We start from the raw sequence: 20,801 nt of genomic DNA, 5'->3' as shown, positions 1-20,801 counted from the left end.
GGAAGAGAATATTATTATAAAAAGGAACAAGCAGGGACACCTGAGTGGCTGTCAGCTGAGCCTCCAACTCTTGGTTTTAGCTCAGGTCATGATCTCAGGGTGGTGAGATCAGAGCCCCGGAGCCTTGTGTGAGGCTCTGAGCTCAACACAGAATCTGTTTAAGATTCTCTCTCCTCTTCCTCTACCCCCTCAAAATCTTAAAAAAAAAAAAAAAAAAAAAAAAAAAAGAAAAGAAAAAAAAAAAAAAGGAGGGAAAATGCAGTCAACAAAAGTCCAATGCAATATGAAGTATAAACTGGTATAGCTATTTTAGAGAAAAATTCAATACACCTAAATGTTTGATCCTTAATTCCACTTCTTGATATTTAATCAAGAAAAATGTTAGTTTCATGTCCAATGAGATAAATCAAAGCGTGGTTTGTAAAAGAAAAAAAAAAGGAAATAATGTAAGTATCCAAAAAATAGAGGATTGAATAGAATATGACAGACTGACGCTACTTAATAGTTTGCAAAAGTTGAAGAGAACAAAGTATATCTACAAGGAAAAACTAAGAAAAATTAAGTACAAAAGAAGCAAGTTTCAGAACAATATATACACAATGATAGCAGTTATTTTTAAATGTATTTCTCTATACACATGATAGTAAAAACAGCTATAGAAAAAGTCTGGAAGAGTGTACAACAGTTAACTCAGTAAAGAAAGCTGGTATTTGGTTGGGTCCATGGCAAAGGGGGCCTTTTGATTCATATTTATTGAGTTTTTTACAATGAAAATGTTTTCATGTAATAGTTATATAATAAAATACATCTAAAAATGCTATCAGAGATTAAGTAAAACTGAAAAATATTTATCAATTTAATGGGTCTTTAGTAACTTTAACAAGCATAAATTTGAGAAAATAAAGGGAACAGAAAACAGATTACAATGAATTGAGACAAAATGGGAGGGAAAGCAGTAGATAGAATAAAAAACAAAAAGCTTGGTAATGAACAGGGAAAAAAAAGAGGTGAAGGAGGATTTTTCATAAGAAAGAAAAATGGTATTCTTGGAAAGCCTGGTTATTTAATCGGTATTTTTTAAAAAAAGAAGACACAATGCTAATAAACCATCATAAAACTTACTGTCTGTTATAAGGTATAGCCACAGCAAGGCCCAGAGTAGCTGGAATCATTAAGAAGCCAGATCAAGAAAGTTTAGATGAGAAAGAAGTCTTATATCAGGATGTATGCAACATGCCAAAGCTAATAACCCAAGAGGTGCGGGGAGGGGTATAAAATTCTCAAAACATCTTAGGGTTTAGAAGAGGAAAGGCAGACACTGGAAGCATATAAACAATTTAACTGCCAGATAGGTAACATTTAGAAGAAGCCTCTCGTGGGCACTACCTGGAATAGCCGTATGAGCTGATTTCATTATTTAGTACAAGAACAAGACTACATAGCACTTGGCTATAATACTTAGGTACTGACATGTATTCCTTGTTGTGCAACCGTCGGAAGGTGGACATAAACCTTGTTGTCAGCAGTGCATAAGAAATGTTAGTCATTCTCATTCCACATGTAAGACGTAACAGGTGTAATGCATCATTAAACTATAGTTTAAATATTCCAGATAATTTTTGCTCTGCATTAAACAACAGGAATTACTTGGGAGTAGGGTGTAAGTACAAATCTCTTTTGAAACCAGAAAAGAATGTCCCAAAATCCTCTGTTTGGAAACAAACAAACAAACAAACAAACAAACAAACAAAAACAATGCATCTCTTGGTGATCACATGCTTCTGGAAAATTCTTTGAAGGTAGATAAGTGCTAACAATGAACTATGACTTCCTAGAAGGCTGACTCATTTAGAACAATGTATCCATTACCAAAAAAATACATCCTGGTCCAAAGCTACGATGCGGGGCACTGTTCAGGTTCTGGTTAAAAAATAGGGTGCTGAGCCCTGGGTTTGAGATGGTCCCGATATGCAAATAACTTTAAACCACAGTAAAATCACATGTGTTCCTTAAAAGACAATGGTACTACAGTACTACAATTCACTGAGGGGGCGGAGGAGGGGGCGGCAGGGCCTACAGCATGAGGGCTGAAAGGAAAGAGGTCAAGAATTTTCTGGATACAGCTTTTGGAAGAATAGTTACCAACTCCTACACAGAGACCCTCTGGGGAATTCTCTGTGTCATGGCGTGTCATTAGAAACCAGAATAAACTGTTTTATGAATAGCCCTCACCTTAGGAGTTCTATCTGCAGAACAGGCAAATTCCTCCTTTGGCTTATCCTACAGGCTGCCTTCTGAGAATCTGAAGAGAACAACCAACTCCGATCATTGGAGCATGGAGCATCAACTAACACCTAGAGGAAAAAAGGATATATAATGCACATGTGCACTGAAGATACAGTCTCAGATGCAAGATACATGGAGTAGTCATGTAAAACATGACAAAAAACAGCTAATAAAGACATCTCTTTCAAAATCAAAAATATACTATAGTAAATTCTTCATGACATGTCTTCACTAATACTTTACATGAAAATTCCCTGCACACTTTTAAGGTTTGTTTTTTTGGCGGGGAGAGGGAATAGGAGGACCAAAAGTCTACTAATGTCTACTCATATTTCATATTCTTGACGACTACAGCAAAAGCTTCTATAAAAGTTACTCATTTTAAACAGACATTAACATATTTCTGAACTCTCAGCATTTATTTTTGAGAAGTAATATTTCAATTTTGGTTTGCTGAAATGTTCTCTTTTTCTTCAACTGTCATACTCAGATAGAAAACGTTTCCAAACTAAAGCAATATAGTGTCTACGTTTGTGCATTGACCCAAATAATACCGGATCTTTTCCTGAGTATCTCTGAGGTACCTGGAAATAAAGAAAACATACAATAATCCCCAATCCCAATGTTACTGCTTCCTTTGAAGCATGCTGAGCATCCAGCAAAAACCGCTTCCTTGTTCACTTTATCAAAATTTCCCAGAGCACCAAGAAATTGCACCAGGCTGTGTCTGGAAGCAGATGGAAAACAACAACAACAAAGCAACGTCACAGCGGGACCACCGGGAGCCCGTCAGTTTGTCACAGTGTAATAACAGTACCTTGTCAAACGTTCCTGGCTGCGCATCTCCCAGGTCTCTGCCGTCCAATTCAGACACTTTAATTACATCTACCAACGGCTGTGGGATGAAAGATTCTAACGTCTGCTTCAGCCACCTGAATCTCAGGCCATCGTATTCGTTACAGTGAAGATAACCTAGATATCAAGGATTAAAAAGTTTTAAAATGGATACAATGGAATTGCTAAGTTCCTACTTTTTTTGAGCAAATAAATTTCAGAAAGAAACCAATTCATCATAACTATGCAGAAATAGGGTACAAAGGGAAATACTACGATTATCTTTGGTTTTAAAAACAGCAACACACACAAACGCACAGTAGTCATGCCTACACAGCCTGTCGGAGCTTAGCCCAGTTACTCCTCCAAATGTAGTCATGGATTCCTAATGATGTGCTACACAACCAACACCTCAAACCCACAGTGCTCCCCACAAAGCTCTTAAGAGCAAGTGCTCTGTTACTGGGACAGAACATTTTCATTTTAAATAAAAGAAGGTACACAGTATGTGGAAAAAAGCATGTCAAGTGCTGCTGGCTCTACGGTAAGACATGGGCTCAAATCAGGAAGTGACTCGGGAAGTTACTTAGCTCTCTCTAAGTCTCAGTCTCCTTACGTGTAAAATGGGGATTGTACCTAGTGAAGGGGTTCAGAACATGCCTCTCCAAAATATGCCACTTCGGCATCTTATTTTGAGTTAAAGGCACTTGAGTAACAGATGCAGGAAGGACATTTCTACCTTCCTTTCTCTTCCCAGAAGGAGATACTCTACATATACTACAAGGAAAGAAATACCTTATCACCAGAGATGGGGAGTCGGGCCAAGAGAAATCTATTTAACAATATGTTAAAAATCCTTCCTGTCTTCTCCCCGACATATTTTAGTTATTTCCCACAACTGGCACTCTACGTTCAACCTCGTACATAAGCACTCATGCTTGACCACTTTTGTGGATCTTCCGTTTCCTTGTGGCAACTCCCATGTACATGTAAAATTTTACTAAACAAAATTTGTGTGCTTTACTTCCACTAATCGGTTTTTTGTCACTCCCAATGAGAAACCCTAAGAGGACAGAAGAGAAATTTTATCTCCCCTACAACAGCTACCTTAAAAATTGGTTGCTAAGTTTAAATGTGATATTTTGATGACATATCTAAGCATAGGACTACAAAGGAGTAATAACAAATGTTCATTTTACTTACCAACAATTCCTGAGCCCTTACTCTGTGCTAGACATTGCTCTAAGACTTTACATGTAGGGACACATTTAGTCCTCACAAACCTATGAGATACGTTTACTGTTGTTTATATTTTACTGATGAGGAAACCCAGACCATAAGCCCAAGTTCACAGAGCTACAAGCCCCTCCATATATCAGAGCCCGACCTGCCCTTAGGCATCTCTTAAGCACCATGCTGTACTCCTCGGTTCAGAAGGCACATAGCAGCAAAAAATAAAAAATTAAAAATTAAAAAAATTTAAAAAAAGAAGGCACATAGCAAAGGGGTTCATTCCCTAACCTGTGAAATAGTTATCCTGTCTTTCCTTTATTTAAATACATATGTATATGTAATATTTATATGTATTTATTATGTAATATGAATTATGATATATAACGTACACATACAAGCATATTTTTAAATGGTCAAAAGTAGAACATAAAAAAAAAAAAAAATCACCTGGAACCCAGTCTTCAGATAGCCATCTAATACTTCGGTAATCATACTACCATACCACATCCCTTCATGTGTATACCTATATAAAATCTATATAAATGGAATTATATATTTCCAGTGTCATTTCTTCATCTCATTTTTTACGTACTCTCTCTACCAACTGCCCACCTACCCCATCAGAATGAACCTGAATTATAAACCCATATATATGCCAATACTTTAAAGTCAACTGACAAGTCAACTGACAGAAATATAAATAATTTTTAAAGGTTACTAAATAGTACATGAAATGGATGAGCCACCCTTTACTCATCCAGTACCAATCACTGGGCATTCACATTGTCATCACTAATAAAATTCAACTAACATCTTTATACAGTTGTCCTTTCATAATATGTTTTTATTATTATGAGAACATTCCAGAAAAATGGATAGGTTTGGGCAGGGGAATTTTTACTTTTAGTATATTATCTCATCCCGTCACCAAACTCCCACAAGACGTGTTCTTATTAATAGTTTGATGTGGGATGTGATGTAGTATAATAATCTCTGATCTCTAACACAACTGAACATCTTTTCATTTTCTATTTGCCATTTGGTTTTGCTTTTCTGTCAATGCCTATTCTTACCCTTTGCCTTTTTTTTTCCTGTTGCACTATTTGTATTTTTCTTACTAACAAGTAACAATATTTTCATTGTATGAATATTAACCCTTTTTCTGCCATCTGATCTGCAAGGGTTTCTTACATTGTCTTCTGAATTTATTTGTAGTATCTTTTTTAATTCATATATTTCACGATTTTTACGTCAATCATATCACTTTTATAATTTCTAGGTTTTTAGTCTTTTCAACCACTAGATCTTCAGGTCTGATTCAGCTCAACATTCACACAGGTCATGTTTTGCATCGTCCTACAAAGGACAGAAACCACAGCTTGCTGAGAGGGAAGGGTGACACATTCCTCTTTCACGGAGCACCTTGTAATTCGGTAAGTTGGTAATTTAGGTGCAAGAAGAGAAGATTCACGTTGGGCAGGTGTAGGAGCTGTCCTGACTTAAAAGCTTCATGTCCCACAGGAGACATCTCTTCTAACAACTCCAAGGGTGCAGCTTCTGGATGCCCATGAGGGATGCCCAGTTACCAGAATCACTGTACTCAGGAAGGCCCAATCAAGGCCTCCCCATCAAGTCTCTGGAGCTTATTTATTCTTTTTCTCAGTGCACATGCATTTTAACAGAGTCTTTTTTATCATGAGTAATGTTGCCTGGAAACATAGTGACAATCTGTCAGGTTACCAGGGAAACAAAGCTAGAAAACCAAATGAAGGTGAAATTCTAAAGTAGATGGGGAGATATTTTTATAAACCTTTTGCTCAAATATCTGTATGAATCTATAGATAATATATGTATCTACATGTATAAATATATATAAAATATTTACATGTATAAATAATGTTGAGGGGGAAATATTTTTATAAACCTTTTGCTCAAATATCTATATGTATAAATATATGCACACCTACATATCTATACATGTCAATATATATGTTTTCTCTGATTGTCACTCCTGATTAAAACGTTTAATGATTTCCTGTCATCCATTAAAGTTCAAACTACTGATTCATTTCAAGGTTTGTGGTAATGAGACCTCAAGACAACCTTTCAATTTTAACCTCCCACTATTTTACCAACATGCTCTGTGCTCCACCATATTTGACTCACTTGTCCACTTCTCATATATACTCTGAACCTCTCCTATAGTACTTCATAGTTTACCTCATGAGATGTTTGTGTGCACTGCTTACCTTTTCTACTACCACTGCACCACAATTTTTATATAGAAGGCACTCGGGAGATGGCCTCAATTTTATTGGGGGCAGGGAAAGGAGTAGGAAATCACCTTAAGGCTGCATTTGCACAGGTAATATACTTAAAAAAAAATTAGTTTATGTGTTTATTTCAGGGGCTTTTGGAAGATTTGCTAATGCAGCTTATGGACAGTTGTCTAAAAGCCTGAATTCACTAGAAAAAGACCTAAGGCAAAAGTTTCTATTATGGAGGAGATGCAACCCCGTGGAAGCTAGAGAGAAAAAAGGAAGAAAATCATGCCAAGAGGGAACACAAGTATAAGAGGGTTTGCAATCAAGCTGGCTACAGAACTGGTCAGCCTCTCAGGATACACTGATAGTCTGAAATTGCTGAGTCTTGGAAGAAACTTTGGGGTTTAGCGGAGTGGGGAGGAAGAACAATTAATCTGCGGATCTTCCTGTCTCCTGCCTCTCATTGGTTGAAGCCCATTCCAAGAGTTGGTAACTCCCACACACTTCATGTTTGTGCCACATGGCCCCTACAGGCAAGTGCTAAGGAAGCCAGAGAGTCCCAAGGCCAGTCACCGCAACCAGTCAGGTGTAGAGATTTCCTCAATTCATGGCAGTTGTTAACATCAGCAGCAGGTAACTGCAGGAACGGCAGGAATCTTTTCCAGGGTTTCTCCAGTCTGGAAACAATTCAAGTCTCTCAAGCCTTTAAGTAAGGAATGGGAGCAAACATGATGCCTAACACGACCGTGGTGGAGCATAAACTGGGCCAAGAGAGCTCCCCAAAGTCACACCTTGTCCCCATCAGATACTAAGAGACCCAAAGGAGTCTTAATTATTTTTCATTCCACTTCTCCTTTTTTCTGGTTTAAATATTTTATATTCCATTTCTATTATTTTACTGGTAAACCTAAAATTTTTTTTAAAGATTTTATTTATTTATTCATGAGAGATACAGAGAGAGAGAGAGGCAGAGACCCAGGCAGAGAGAGAAGCAGGCTCCATGCAGGGAGCCCGAGGTGGGACTAGATCCTGGGTCTCCAGGATCACGCCCTTTGCCAAAGGCAGGCACTAAACCACTAAGCCACCCGGGCTGCCCCTAAACCTAAAATTTTTAACATGTATATGTAAAAAAAAAAGTCTAAAGTGAGTCAACTTTACCATTTTTCCTAAAAGACATAAGAATCTTTTAATTCTCCCTCCTAAGCTAGATACTAATGTTACTATATATTTGGGTTTTATCTGGGCTCACATTTTTTAACTGCACAAAAAACATTATCATCATTTTCTTCTATAGTCATTGACTTTTAGATTTTACCCCTCTATTTCCCATCTTCTTTGTTCTGCATTTCTTCTTGTTATCTTTCATCATCCATTTACAATGGCTTTCCTTTTTCCTGAACCACATCTTTCAGAATCATTCATGACAAACTTACACTCTCTTTTTGTCTAAAATATAATGTCCATTTCACTTTTGCTCTTCGGGGATATTTCAGTGAACGTATTTCTGGATTTATAGTCATCTGTTCTTAGGACATTGAAAGCATCATTCCTCTGAATGCTAGTTTCCACTGTTACTCTCAAAGGTCAATCCTGTCTGTTGTCTTTTGAAGGTAAGCTGTCCTCTCTGGCTGCTCTTAAGATCTTCTCTTTATTTTCAGAGTTCTGCAACCTCATTATAATGGTCTGCACTGGCTTAGTTGTGCTCACACAATTTCAGAGGGTACTTCCATTCCTCCTCCAACACCAAAGTTGAAGACAGATGGTTCTTTCAGTCCCTTAGGACAGGACTATTTCTTCTTAGTTTACCTTACATGGAGGGTATACCATTTTGGAATCTCAGCTTTCTGTAAGCTAACCTCCTAACAGATGCTCTCTTGGGCAGGCTTTGTCTTTGTATTTTATTCCCACATTTTCATGAAGCAATGAAAATCAACATGCAAGTTTTTTAGGTTAAGCAAATGTTCACAAGTGAAAAACTAGCTTTGATGCTCAAATGATCTTCTATGTTCCCATTATCTCTTAGATTGTGATCACTATTTGGAGATCACTTAATGCATTTAAAAAGATTCTGTTTAACATTCTATCCTACATTTTTTAGTTGTTTTTAAGCAGGTGGGTTGGTTAGGAGACCTAATTTGTCGTTCTGCAAGAAACCAATTATTTCTGTATCCTTCACAGCTCCACATCTACCATTCAAGGCCTTGCACACATAATGTGTGCTCACTAATGTGGCTGACTTGATTTGAAACATGGCATTATAATAAAGAATATTTAAATTGCTAACATTGAAAATCAGGTCAGTTTTTCATTAAATTACAGCTTTGGTCAAGATTCACAATTCAGCATTTTAAAATAAGTCTCTTAGTTAAAATATAGCTTTATGTTATATTGTTTGGCCTAGATGTAGATTTTATTTAAAATTGTCTTAGATTGGTTAAACATTTCAAAATATATATCACAACCCAAGTTTCATATAAGTGTGTGTGTATACACACACACACACACACACACACACTAAGACTTACTGCATTGAAACAGAATTTACCTCATGCTTAAATAGTCAAAAAATAAACCAAATTTTGGTATTTCTTCATCTAAGCAGGAAAGGAGATGAATTTAACAAATACCAGAAAAAGTCATTAAGGCTTTCCATCTGTATGTGGCAGCCTTTGGTCCATGGAAAGAAACTGAGCTGGTAGTTTCATTTGTTAATTTGCTGTGGTACAATTAACTTGAAAAAAAAACCCCAACAATTCTGTCTATTTGCAATTCTGTTAGTTGTTCCTTGGAGTTATAAGCCATAATTATGATTATCTGAGAAATTATAATGTCCCTCTCAAGGTAAAAGTTAGAATAATATTACCCATATATTATTAGAAGTGCTAATGAAGGCTAATGGTAAGGTTCTTTGAGATATCTGGAAGCAATGTTACAACTTCACAACAAACTTAACGACAAATTTGTCCAAAAAACCACAGTTGACCATAGATTAAAATACACTTGAGAATACAACCATTTCAGATTCTGGTTTATTAAGCACCTGTTTTGGACTGGGCATGGTGCTAGTAGCTACAAACACAAAAAAAACAGTGAGAACATCCCCTGTTGTCAGGAAGCTTTCCAATGGGAGGATGCTGGACACATCAGCAGTTGAATAACATCAGGAGACCTCCAAACAGAGTCAAGTGCACATTTCTGAAATGTTCAGATCTGCCACGGAGATGATGGTCAATTAGGAGGTCAATTACCTCGGACAATTTAGGTTAACTTCTCTTTTTCTCAGTTGCATCTCTAAATGGGAGATAATAATGCCCAACTAATGGGGCTGTAGGGTTAAATAAGATCATGTACAACAGTGATAGTCACACTGTGTTCCTTTGGGCCCCAGGACTTCAGAAACATGTATATAAAGAAATACAACGTAAGACACCAGAAGTAGAGACTACTAAAAAATGTTTGAAAACATATTTATACCATGTGATTACTACGGTCTTGGCACACACTCAAGTATTCCAAAATGTACTTATTACTAACCAAACTAAAAAGTGCACCTAATGCAGGGAGTTCTGGAAGGCTTTCTAGGAAAGTTGACTCCTTAGTGAAAACCTGAAGAATGAAAAAAAAGTTGGCAGGGGAGAACGAGGGGGGGAAAGTGATACCTATAGTGTGTGCATGAGGCCTGAGGCCTGAGAGGGCAGGAAGCAGGATAAAAGCAAGTAAAGGAAGGAGACTTTCTAGTCTTTTCTACCACCAAAGGCTAACTAGATGTCAAAAACGTATTACTGGCTGCAAAGAAAATTTCATGGAGGTTCTGAGGACAGAGCCCTCAGCAAGGAAGCTGATCAAGCCACTCTACCAAGCTGGGTCATTCTTAGGAGGTTAATGCTTTCCTATTTAGAATCAGAATTGCTCGTTCTTCTTCTATCAAGACCAGGACATAATAAAGGTTGTGCTGACAAAAACAAAAACAAAACAAATGGACAATCCATTCCTAACAGGTGGGAGCAGCTGGACCAAAAGAAAAATAGGCTAATTTCTTTAATCGTCCTAAAATATGAGCTTTTTAATCATTCAAAGCTGTGAGCCTCTTGGCCCAGAATAAAGGCCAGTACTGAGCTAAGGAAATTTGTTGTATAAATGCACATTTAGCTGCAGCCATCATTTTAGGTTTTGCTTTTAAAAGCTTATTTTAGCATTGCTTCTGCATTCCAAATTCAAGCACTGTAGCTAACCTAATTTGGGCTTTGAGCATCAGCATGAAGACATCTGTACTTCTTACTAAACCATTATCATTAGTCCCACTTAGATGAAAAGCTTCTTTACTTGGAACACTGCCTGTGGTTCATTGCCCTTGATGTCAGAACAGGAAGATGGCTTCTTCACTTCAAACGCCTAGGATATATCAGTTTGCATTTGTATTCCTAATCAAATCACCTTCCCTATCACAAGCATGTAAAATACCTATAGCCTACTAATGAAGATAATTTAGGATTAAAATGCTCTCTCTTCAACACGGTACCCAAATTTGACATTTCTTTTCCATTTTTTTTAACAATACTAAAAACTCAATATTCAAAACTTATATAACAAAATAAGAATGAAAGCGAAAATACTCCTTATAACACGATTCCATAAACCTTCATCTCAAATTATAAAGATAATAAAAAAACCTTACAAAATTAGCCCTTTGGTTGTGGTTTTTCACATCAAAAAACACAGCAAGCTTCAATAACAAAGTTTTAATCGCAACTCTAAAACACACAGTATATTTTCTCCTAAATGCACAGTTAACTGATATATTTGTACCAATGCCTAGGACAACTGGATTCACCGTTCCCATAAAAGGTTTTGAAATCTACTTCAACAGGGAGTGCTCTCAAAGGAAGATACAAGTTAGCAGTCTTCAAACTGGGATATGCATGCCCTAGGGACACATCACTTTCTAAGGGATAATAAGGGAGACTGAATAGTTTTAAAAGAATCAACTTTTGGATCATCACCTTCCTGAAGAACACCTCTGATCAGGGCATCTCCCTTCGCAGTGACCCCTCACCCACCTTACACCTAAGGAGGCCTGCTTCTCACTCATCCTGAATCTCATCACAGCAAATCGTGCCAGGTGCAGACATTCACAGAGCACCAAACAAAGGCAGTGAAACACATGGGAACCTTGGCTGAGAAAGGGAACAGAGTTAAACGACCAGGCCTGGTAGCCTTTTGTAATTGAGATGGGTTGTAACCCTTTGCCTTCAACAAAATCAAAAGTGGGTCTAGAGTGCTCACCTAGCAGATCATTAAAATAATGCTTGATGAAAAAATATCGATGTGATCTGGGGTCATGACTCAAGATTTAAACAGCTCAGTGAAACTACTATAACACAGTTCCCACCATTTCCATCATCTTATCTATAATAAACAACAGCATCTGCATTTATAAAAATAAAACCATCAAACAAACAAAAATCAGACAGAACTGATGCTGAATCTTATCTCACCAAGCTATAAGTAATATTTATCCAGGGAAATCTGAAATAATTTTTTAAATCTCATTATCTAATTAAGAAAATAATGTATGATGAATGTTGACTCATTACTTTTAACAAAAATTTATATAAATGTACATTAACATACATTTCATCATTTTTATACCAGTAATGGTAGTGATAAGTTACTTGCAAAGAACTTTTTAAAGTCTTTGAGGAGGATCCCTGGGTGGCTCAGCAGTTTAGGAAGGGCCTGCCTTCGGCCCAAGGCGGAGTCCTGGAGTTCTGGGATCGAGTCCCACATCGGGCTTCCTGGATGGAGCCTGCTTCTCCCTCTGCCTGTGTCTCTGCCTCTCTCTCTGTCTCTCATGAATGAATAAATAAAATCTTAAAAAAAATAAAGTCTTTGAGATCTGCATTGTCTGGGGGCATGAGTGGCTCAGTCAGTTAAACATCTGCCTTCAGCTCAGGTCATGATCCCAGGGACTGGGACGGAGCCTCACGCTGGGCTCTGCTCAGAAGGGAGCCTGCTTCTCCCTCTGGCTGCTGCTCCCCCTGCTTCTGCTCTATCATATAAATAAATAAAATCTTTTTTAAAAAATTGTGTTGTCTAATACCATACCCATTTGCTGCGAGTGGCTATGAGCACTTAAATAGCTAGTCCAAACGGATAGGCGCTGTACACTACATGCCTATTTTGAAGACTTTGTTAAGAAAATAAAAATGCAAAATATGTCTTTAATAGTTTTTATACAGATTACATGTTGAAATAATATTTTGAACATACTGGGTGGCAATATATTACCAAAATTAATCTCAACTGTTTCGACTTTTTTTAATTACTTAAAAATTTTACATTTAATATGCACTTCACATTATATTTCTATTGGACAGAACTGCGTTATAACATTATGGTCCAATGATACAAAAAATAACTTTAAATGTGTATGTTTTTGCCGCCTAGAAGTATGACGAGATATCAATACAAGACTCTCAACCATAAAAAGTCAACCATAAAATAAAAAATCTTTGTTATTAGCTTCTCAGGATTCCTATTATCAGACAGATTCATGTTTACAAAATGAGGTAATTTTGCTCAAAATTACCTGCTAGTATTTAGCTGAAAAAAAAAAAATTACACTGATTCCTCAGCTAAAGCTTCCATTCTAACATACTGGCCTGGTATTCAGCTTTTCAAAGTCTGTGAACTCAATCTTAGACTTCTCGTATACTTACAAGTATTTTGTAACACACAGATATCTAAAAGTCGTCAATTTGCGAAAGAAAAGCACACTACCTGGATCAGCACACTGTAGCAGAGCCACCGATTTGCCTCCAGGAGCAGCACACAGATCCAGGACCTTCTCCCCATCCCTTAATTCCAGAGCCAACACCGGGAGAAGAGAGGCAGCGTTCAGGAGGTAGTATTTCTTTAGATTTCCGATTTGGTGTCTTTCTGAAGGCATTCTGTCTGGAGTCCTGCTGAGGTAGCACTGCATTGATTTAGGGTGGTAGGGCAAAGACCCCTGAGAGAGGGTGTGATAGCCCTTTAAATGTAAATTTTTTTCGAGTTCAAAGGAATAGTTGAATCGGTTAAGAAGGACAGCATATTGCCAGCATGCTGGAGATATGAGTACATCCCTAGAAAAAGAAAAGGGAAAGAATATTAATATCATATATACCAACACAATTTCATAGTACTAATCGAGTGAACGGGGTCATTGTTCCAGAGGCAGGATCAGCGTCACTGACTTTGCCGTCTTGCCATAGGCTCCTGCCGAGGGGCCCAACCCAGAACAGCTCTGATCCCGCCTTTACTTAAAACTTCGGTATATTACGCATCACGAGCTTTCTTTCTTTTGTATCAGTTGTGTCCATCACAGTGTTATTTGTTCTGATTATTAAGTTTAGGGGCCCCTTGAGTCCTGCACCAGAGAGGAACGCCGCACCTGCCCAGCCTCACCCCTCCGTGCCGAGCATCTTGCCCAGAGCGCCCGACTGGCTTCGCGGCGCGGCAGGTGTCCGAGCGTCGCACAGGGAAGCGGTTCGTAGAGAGAACGTTACCCCCCGAGACGGTTAATACTGGAGGGAAACGTCCTGTCGTCAGGGGATGGGTACAGGAGTGGGTGTCGGAGGCCCCCTGGCCGAGTGAGAGCTCGGGCAGCTCACATCCGCCGCAGCGCAGGTGGGCAGGCCCCGGCCCGGGGACAGAAGCCAGGGGTGCTTAGGGATCACCGCCGGGACACCACCCACCAGGCGCCCGCCCGCCCGCCCGCCTCGCCGCAGTCTCCAAGCCGCGCTCCGGGCGGTCACAGCTCCCGCCAAGCGACAGGGGGCACAGCGGGAAACGCGTGGCTTCGCGGCGGGGCCTCGGGGCGTCCTCACCGGTCGCGCAGGTCCCCAGGTCCCCGCCAGCTGCCGCGGTGCCCGAGCCTCGTGGGGCCGCCCGCGGAGCCGCTTCCCCCGTGGCCCCAGCGCTCCCGGAGGACGGCCGCCCCGGCCGGGGCCCTGAGCCGCAGTGGGCAGCAGGGCCGGGCCACCCCATTTCCAGCAAGCTCTCCGGGCCGCGCGGCCACCCCTCGGGGCCACCTGGGGAGCCACCGTGAACCGGCCGCGGAGGACACCTGCCGCCGCCGTCATCTCCGTCCCTCCTGGGCTTACTTTCCGAACTGGACCAAGACCTGTCTGGGGTTTTGACTCCTTTAACAGGGAAATCGCGGCGCGGGGGCGGGCCCCAGCGCCCTGCGGGGTGGAGGGGCGGCGCCCCACTGCACTGACTGGGGCCCGCAGGTGCCGCCGCCCGCGCCTCCGACCCGCCCGTGCCTCCGACCCGGCGGGGCCCAGGGTCGCCAGCCCAACCCGGGAGCGGCTGCTGTGGCCCTGCCCTCGCTCCCCGCGACGCACGTACGGCAGAGGCAGCGACCTTCAGAAATTCCTCGCATCCTTTACGTAAAATAAGAACTTGCTGAAACCACATTTCCTGACTCCTCCTAACCCGCACGCCCGCTGCGGGGCTCGACCCCGGGGCCCCCGGCTCACGCGGAGCCCAGGCAGACGCGCAACCGCCGCCCCGGCGCCCAGGAGCGAGGCTGCCAGCCGCGACCAGCCCCAGGAACAGCGCCCGCCCCCCCTGCCCCCCCGGAACCAGACCTCGGAGCGGGGGCCGCCGGGGGAGCCCTGGGAGCCCTGCGACCGAGACGGAGCCGCGCCCACCTCACCCTGAGCCAGCAGTAGAAACCACTAGAAGGCCGACGATGCTGACTGCCGACCTTCCGGGTACCACGGAGAGGCCTGCGGCTTCCCGCCCCGAGAAGGCAGGACTGCGTGGACGCGGGCCTCCGCTCGCCCCCTCCCCCGGCACCCGGGCGCACCTGCACACACGCGCGTGCACTGCTAGGAGGAGGATGCCCCGGGCTGGCGGGCCCACGCCTGCTCCAGTCCTGACTCCCACGCACGGCACGGGGACGCGCCGAGGACCCCGACCCGCACCAGGGAGCCCCAGGCTCCGCACGCAGGCCTGGCGGGACCTGATCCCCAGTGACACGAGTTCAGCTCCACCAGCCGCCAGCGGAGCTGGGACCCCCAAGGCCAGGACCTGCACATGCTGGCCGTCCCTGCACGGACGCCACGGGGGAGAAAACCAGGGACCCTCCGGCTCGCTGTAGGCTGACATCAAAATCTTCACAAGAGATTTAAGAACAGACTTCCCAGCATACTATAAAAATTGACATTTTAAAATATGAATCATACGACTTTTTCAAATGTATCCAGTGGAACCTAAATACCAGAGTGATTCTGAAACCCTTCATTGTCCGTTTAAAAATTCATAGACTGACTCTTCTGGAACAGGTGAAAGTTTTAAACTTTTTCTACTTACATTCTACTTCCCCATGTAACTCCATCTTAACACATTTTGTACTTGAAATCTTTTATTATCCTGTCATACTTCTCTGCCATAAACACATACGCGCATATACACTAAACTTGTCTTCACCGTGGCCTAAATCTCTAAGGCTTAAAACGGCAAATTCTGGATTCAATTATCAGTAAAATCTCTATCATAAAATTGATCAAAATACTATCATAGATTTGATAATTACTAAACATAAAAAGGAAAAGTGAGGGGATCCCTGGGTGGCTCAGCGGCTTAGCGCCTGCCTTCGGCTTAGGGCGTGATCCAGGAGTCCCCAGATCGAGTCGCACATCGGGCTCCCTGCATGGAGCTTGCTTCTCCCTCTGCCTGCGTCTCTGCCTCTCTCATGAATAAGTTTTTCTTAAAAAAAGGAAAAGTGATAAGAAATCAATGTCCACGAAATGAGACGTCCTCTCCCCCCCTCCCCGGTCCGCATATATTCAGAGATGAGTATCACCCAGGCCATACTGAGTCAGGGTTCAAATTCAATTATATTCCTATTTTGTATTTTTACAAGAGCTGAGAAAAACCTTCATTTAAATAAGTGGGTGAGAATTCAACGTATTTTGTTACAGCAACGTCTCCCTTTTTGAGTTGTATTTCTTTCCAAGTATATTCCCAGATCACTTAACAATGCATCTTCAAAAAATACTTTAAGTGATCTGTTAACAACTTGATTGGGGCTCCTTTACTTTTGTTAAAAGCAGAATTTGGAAACCACCTGTCCTGTCAAAGAATGTGCTAGTCATCAGTCATTTACTTTCTAAACCCTTACAATGACATTCCAGTCTACAGCATGTGGACATGTTGTCAACCTGGAGAAATGTAACGTGGAAGCATCAGGATGGTGAAAGTGCGTCCTTTTTCTGCAAGGTGACAGAAAGACAACAGAAAGGCAGGTTGGGAAAGAGAACACTCCCTTAGGCACATAATGAACAGAGTGATTCTGTGAAAGAGCCAACGTGGAAACTGAAAATCTAGAAGGGGACTGCTATAACTTGCCTGCCCACACGTATCCCTTGAAAAATTGTATAATGTATTATTTGGACAAAGTTATTTGATGTTATTAACCTTCATTCAACTTTTCTGTGATTTTACTCTACTCCTTTGTATTCATTCTCTGTTCTACCTTCCTATATAATAGTGAGGATTAAGTATCATTTTATCTAGGTATTACTAAGCACAATTGGTATAACTGTCGATTACAAAATTACCAATTAAACTTTTACGGTTAAAAAAAATAAAAATCCCTTTTGTTTTACTGCTGTTGGTATCCACCAGAGGGTGCTCATTCTATCACTTTAAAAGTAGGACTCAAATGATTCAATCAAGTCATGGAGGTACACCTAAGCACGTTTATGAGACTTTTCTTTTTATTCTTCAGAGATTTTTTTTTTAAGATTTTATTTATTTATTTGAGAGAGAGCGAGAGCCCGATGCAGGGCTCGATCCCAGGACCCCAGGATCATGACGGAGCCACCCAGGCGCCCCCATTCTTCAGAGACTGTAATGATGAACTTGCCTGCCTCCTGCTCTTTCTCCAGCATTGTTTCTTTAGTGCCTGTCGTAGAAAGGCAATCCATGTCCGTATCTGTTACCCACAGTGCCCCAGACAGGAAGTCCCGAGTGAAGGTTTAGATTCCTGGCAGAGACCAGCACAAGGCTGAGAACACTGCAAACAAGGAGCCTCTGGATCGGGAGACATGTGCATGCACTCCCAGGCTGACACTCTACAATGCTCACAGGAGACACTTTGGCCATTCAAATTGGTACTTTCTAACTTCTGACTTTTAAAGGGGCTGAGAGTTACCACTTCGTAGGTATTTGCACAAATTAAGGTTGAATATTTGTGTAACGTTAACATAAGAGATAAAACAGAAATAGAGATGCTGGTTCATTTCTGTTTCCCCAACCACCCCATTCCACCCCATTCAGATTCTGCTACTGCAGTCTGGCTATATAATAGTTTTTCTCCACTGTGTGTGAACTCTGCATTAGTGAGAAGAGTGTGTTAAAAAAAAAAAAATTACAGACAAGCCAGATTTAACTGAGGCTCTTGTTTCACTTTCTACAAAGTGCACACAAAATTTCCAAAGTTCATATAAAGATTTCCAATGAGGGCAGCATATATATATAATCCATCTTTGTGCCCTACCCCTCCACCCCATGCTTAGCACAGCGCCTGGTTTATAAACACTAAACTATAAATAAGTACATGACTTGCTCAAGTCTTAAGGTACTGGTTCTTCAAGACCCTCCCTCGTCAGAGAAGACATCTTGAAAGAATTATAATAGCTGTTATCAAGAAAACGCAATGGGAACACAAAGGCAGAAGCAATTTTGTCAAGAGTCTATGGGACAGCTTGATGGAGGCTTGGATAACAACAGTAACAGTAATAAAAATAACACCCAGGGCTTACCACATGCCAAACAGTACCCTAAGCACTTTGTATATGTAGAAAACCATTTTATCTTCCCCAATAACTATATGAAGTAGATCCTATTTTACACGTAAGGATGGTGAGGCACAGAGATGCTAAGTACCTTACGTTAGGTCACCTGCTACGAGGTGCAGAGGTCGGATTTAAACCCAAGCCTTAACCACTATACAGAGGGAAAAAGGAGAGGGTCATTCCAGCAGAGGGGATGAAGGATGAAGGAGCCTGTCAAGTAACAACAATGTGCTCAGTCCACACATAACACTGCAGACAGAGGGGCTCAGGAGGCTTCTGTCCCAGGAGGGGCACGACGGGGTATGCCAGCACTGGGACACTGTGGGACAGGGCAGCTGAGACAACCCCCAAGGCTCCCCCAAGCGGGAGCTGTGCTTCACTGCGCGAGTGAGCCAACTTCCCTATACCTGAGCGCTCACATCTGCACAATGTGAACACCAGTAGCTGCCTCGGAAGGCTGTGCAAAGGATTCCGTGAACATCTGTAAGGCGGTTACAACACTGCCTGGGACAGGGTCATGGAAGCAGTTGCTAACTGAGCCGACAAATACTGGAGATAGGAACCATGGAGGGGCTATGGCCGCATCCCAAGGAAGCAGTGACAGATAAAAGAGAAATCCAAATTAAGAAATTTCTCAGGAAGCAGTAGACGCATTTGGAGGGCATTTAGCCCGATAGAGGCAGAGCAGTGGCATATGGCAGTACGCGGTTTGAGGGTCCGAACCATCAAGGTCAGCCAAGGTGAGAGCTAAGTGGTACAGAGGACAGCAGTGCTCACGGCGAGAGGCTTCCAGGAGTCCCCTCCCGTGGAATCACAGGCAAGGACGACTGTTCCTTCAACAACATGTGACCACATGCACAGGAGTACTGCCAAGTACAGGGCTCCCCAGAGGCCTGGACCCTAGATTTTATTGGCGCCCAGTCCCACAAACATCATCACCGGATGAATGCTTAGCGCCCAACTCCTCTGGAGGTCAGAGCTGGGAAGCAGGCCCAAACGGGGCCCGTAGCCCCCACCGGGAATCACACTGTCGGACCTTCCGGCGCAGCCCAACCACCCAGGTAAACAAAGATGCCTTAGGCAGGACATTCCAAGGGCTTAGAGATAGCCTCCCGGCAGCAGAGGGCAAGTGTCAGGCATATTTCTGATTAAGGTGCATTGTTTACCTTGAAGGTGTGGAGGAAAAAGGGGAAACATGGACGGTGACACCCTTAACAGGGGAGATAAAATATGCAACTGGGCCCTGACAACATAGGAGAAGGAAAAAATAACATGCTTTTGAGACTGCCTAGTATCGAACTCAGTGAAGTCACCCAAGATGCTGACTAGTATGGAACAAAGCTTAGGGAGGGCTGCACAGAGTGAGATGGCAGCACGTTGCAGGGAGCTGAAAATCCCAGCACAGAGGGGCGTACCTGCAAGATAACGTAGGCACCGGGCGAGCAGCACCCTAAAGGGCCGCTCACAGGGCGATTTGTAGAACAGGTTATCAGAAAACAGTAAAATTTCAATACATATGAAATCTTTCCCACTAATCTCCTACAGGAAAACTAAAAATAAGTGAATCACTTTCTAGACGGAAGACAAGAATGTACTCATCTTTCTCTGGAAGTGAACAGACTCTGGAAGCAGGACACTATGTCTTCCAAATAAAAGTTGAAAAAAAAAAACCCCACAAAAATATTTGCTCTCAATTCCCCATGCCATCTTCCAAGCTCAGACTACTTTCCAAGCTCAGCCTTTTTTGCCCAGGGCAAATCCAGCACATTTATGCAAAACTTAAATTACCATGAAAACCCAACAAAAAGGTAGATGAAGCAGAAGGCACAGCTAATTAAATGGATTTGAGGTTCACTGCTCATTTTGTTTAGGGTCAAACAATACTTTATAAATCTGTCTGAGCACATTAAATAGAAAAATAACTCATTACAGAGAAACGGCAGCCACAGGACTATACAATCTGAGGACAATATGCTTTTTAAATTTTTTTTTTTAATCATCCATGAATGCCTAATTACACCCCAGGTGTGAGAAGAGGGGTTAGCAGTACAAGTTCTTGAACCAGAAAGCCTAGACACACATCCCTGCTCTGACACTTACTAGCTGTCCACTTGAGCAAGTCACCTAAACTCTGTGGAGTTCCATCATGGGAAACAGCACTCAGAGCTTTGTTCGGAGAACCACACAAAGCCAATCCCACCTGGTGTGCAATATGCATATTATGTGGTTGTTGGGACGTTCTATGTGGGTGACTTTACATACGAAAGACATAATGCATCCGTTATGCTTCACTACCATTTTTCTTTCTTCTCTGTGACAGAAGACACCCACCTTA

The 20,801-nt window shown here is 41.8% G+C and overlaps 1 protein-coding gene across 3 annotated transcripts in view; it reads right to left on the bottom strand.

The window, feature by feature from the left end:
* Positions 1-20,801, bottom strand: part of NSUN3 (NOP2/Sun RNA methyltransferase 3) — a 55,040-nt gene that overhangs the window by 30,927 nt on the left and 3,312 nt on the right. For 2 of the 3 annotated variants that reach the window (XM_025417669.3, XM_025417674.3), the window contains exons 3-5: positions 13,398-13,741; positions 3,104-3,258; positions 2,233-2,354 (exon numbers count right to left, since the gene is read on the bottom strand). In XM_025417669.3, the coding sequence (XP_025273454.1) occupies positions 2,233-2,354; positions 3,104-3,258; positions 13,398-13,741 (621 nt within the window). Of the gene's footprint in view, positions 1-2,232; positions 2,355-3,103; positions 3,259-13,397; positions 13,742-14,063; positions 14,228-20,801 lie in introns of those variants that run through there. The other variant, XM_025417683.3, reaches the window with a different exon arrangement.

Source organism: Canis lupus, chromosome 33, assembly GCF_003254725.2.
Source record: "Canis lupus dingo isolate Sandy chromosome 33, ASM325472v2, whole genome shotgun sequence".
In the NCBI taxonomy this organism is placed as follows: Eukaryota; Metazoa; Chordata; class Mammalia; order Carnivora; family Canidae; genus Canis; species Canis lupus.
This window is presented reverse-complemented; position numbering and strand designations above follow the sequence as displayed.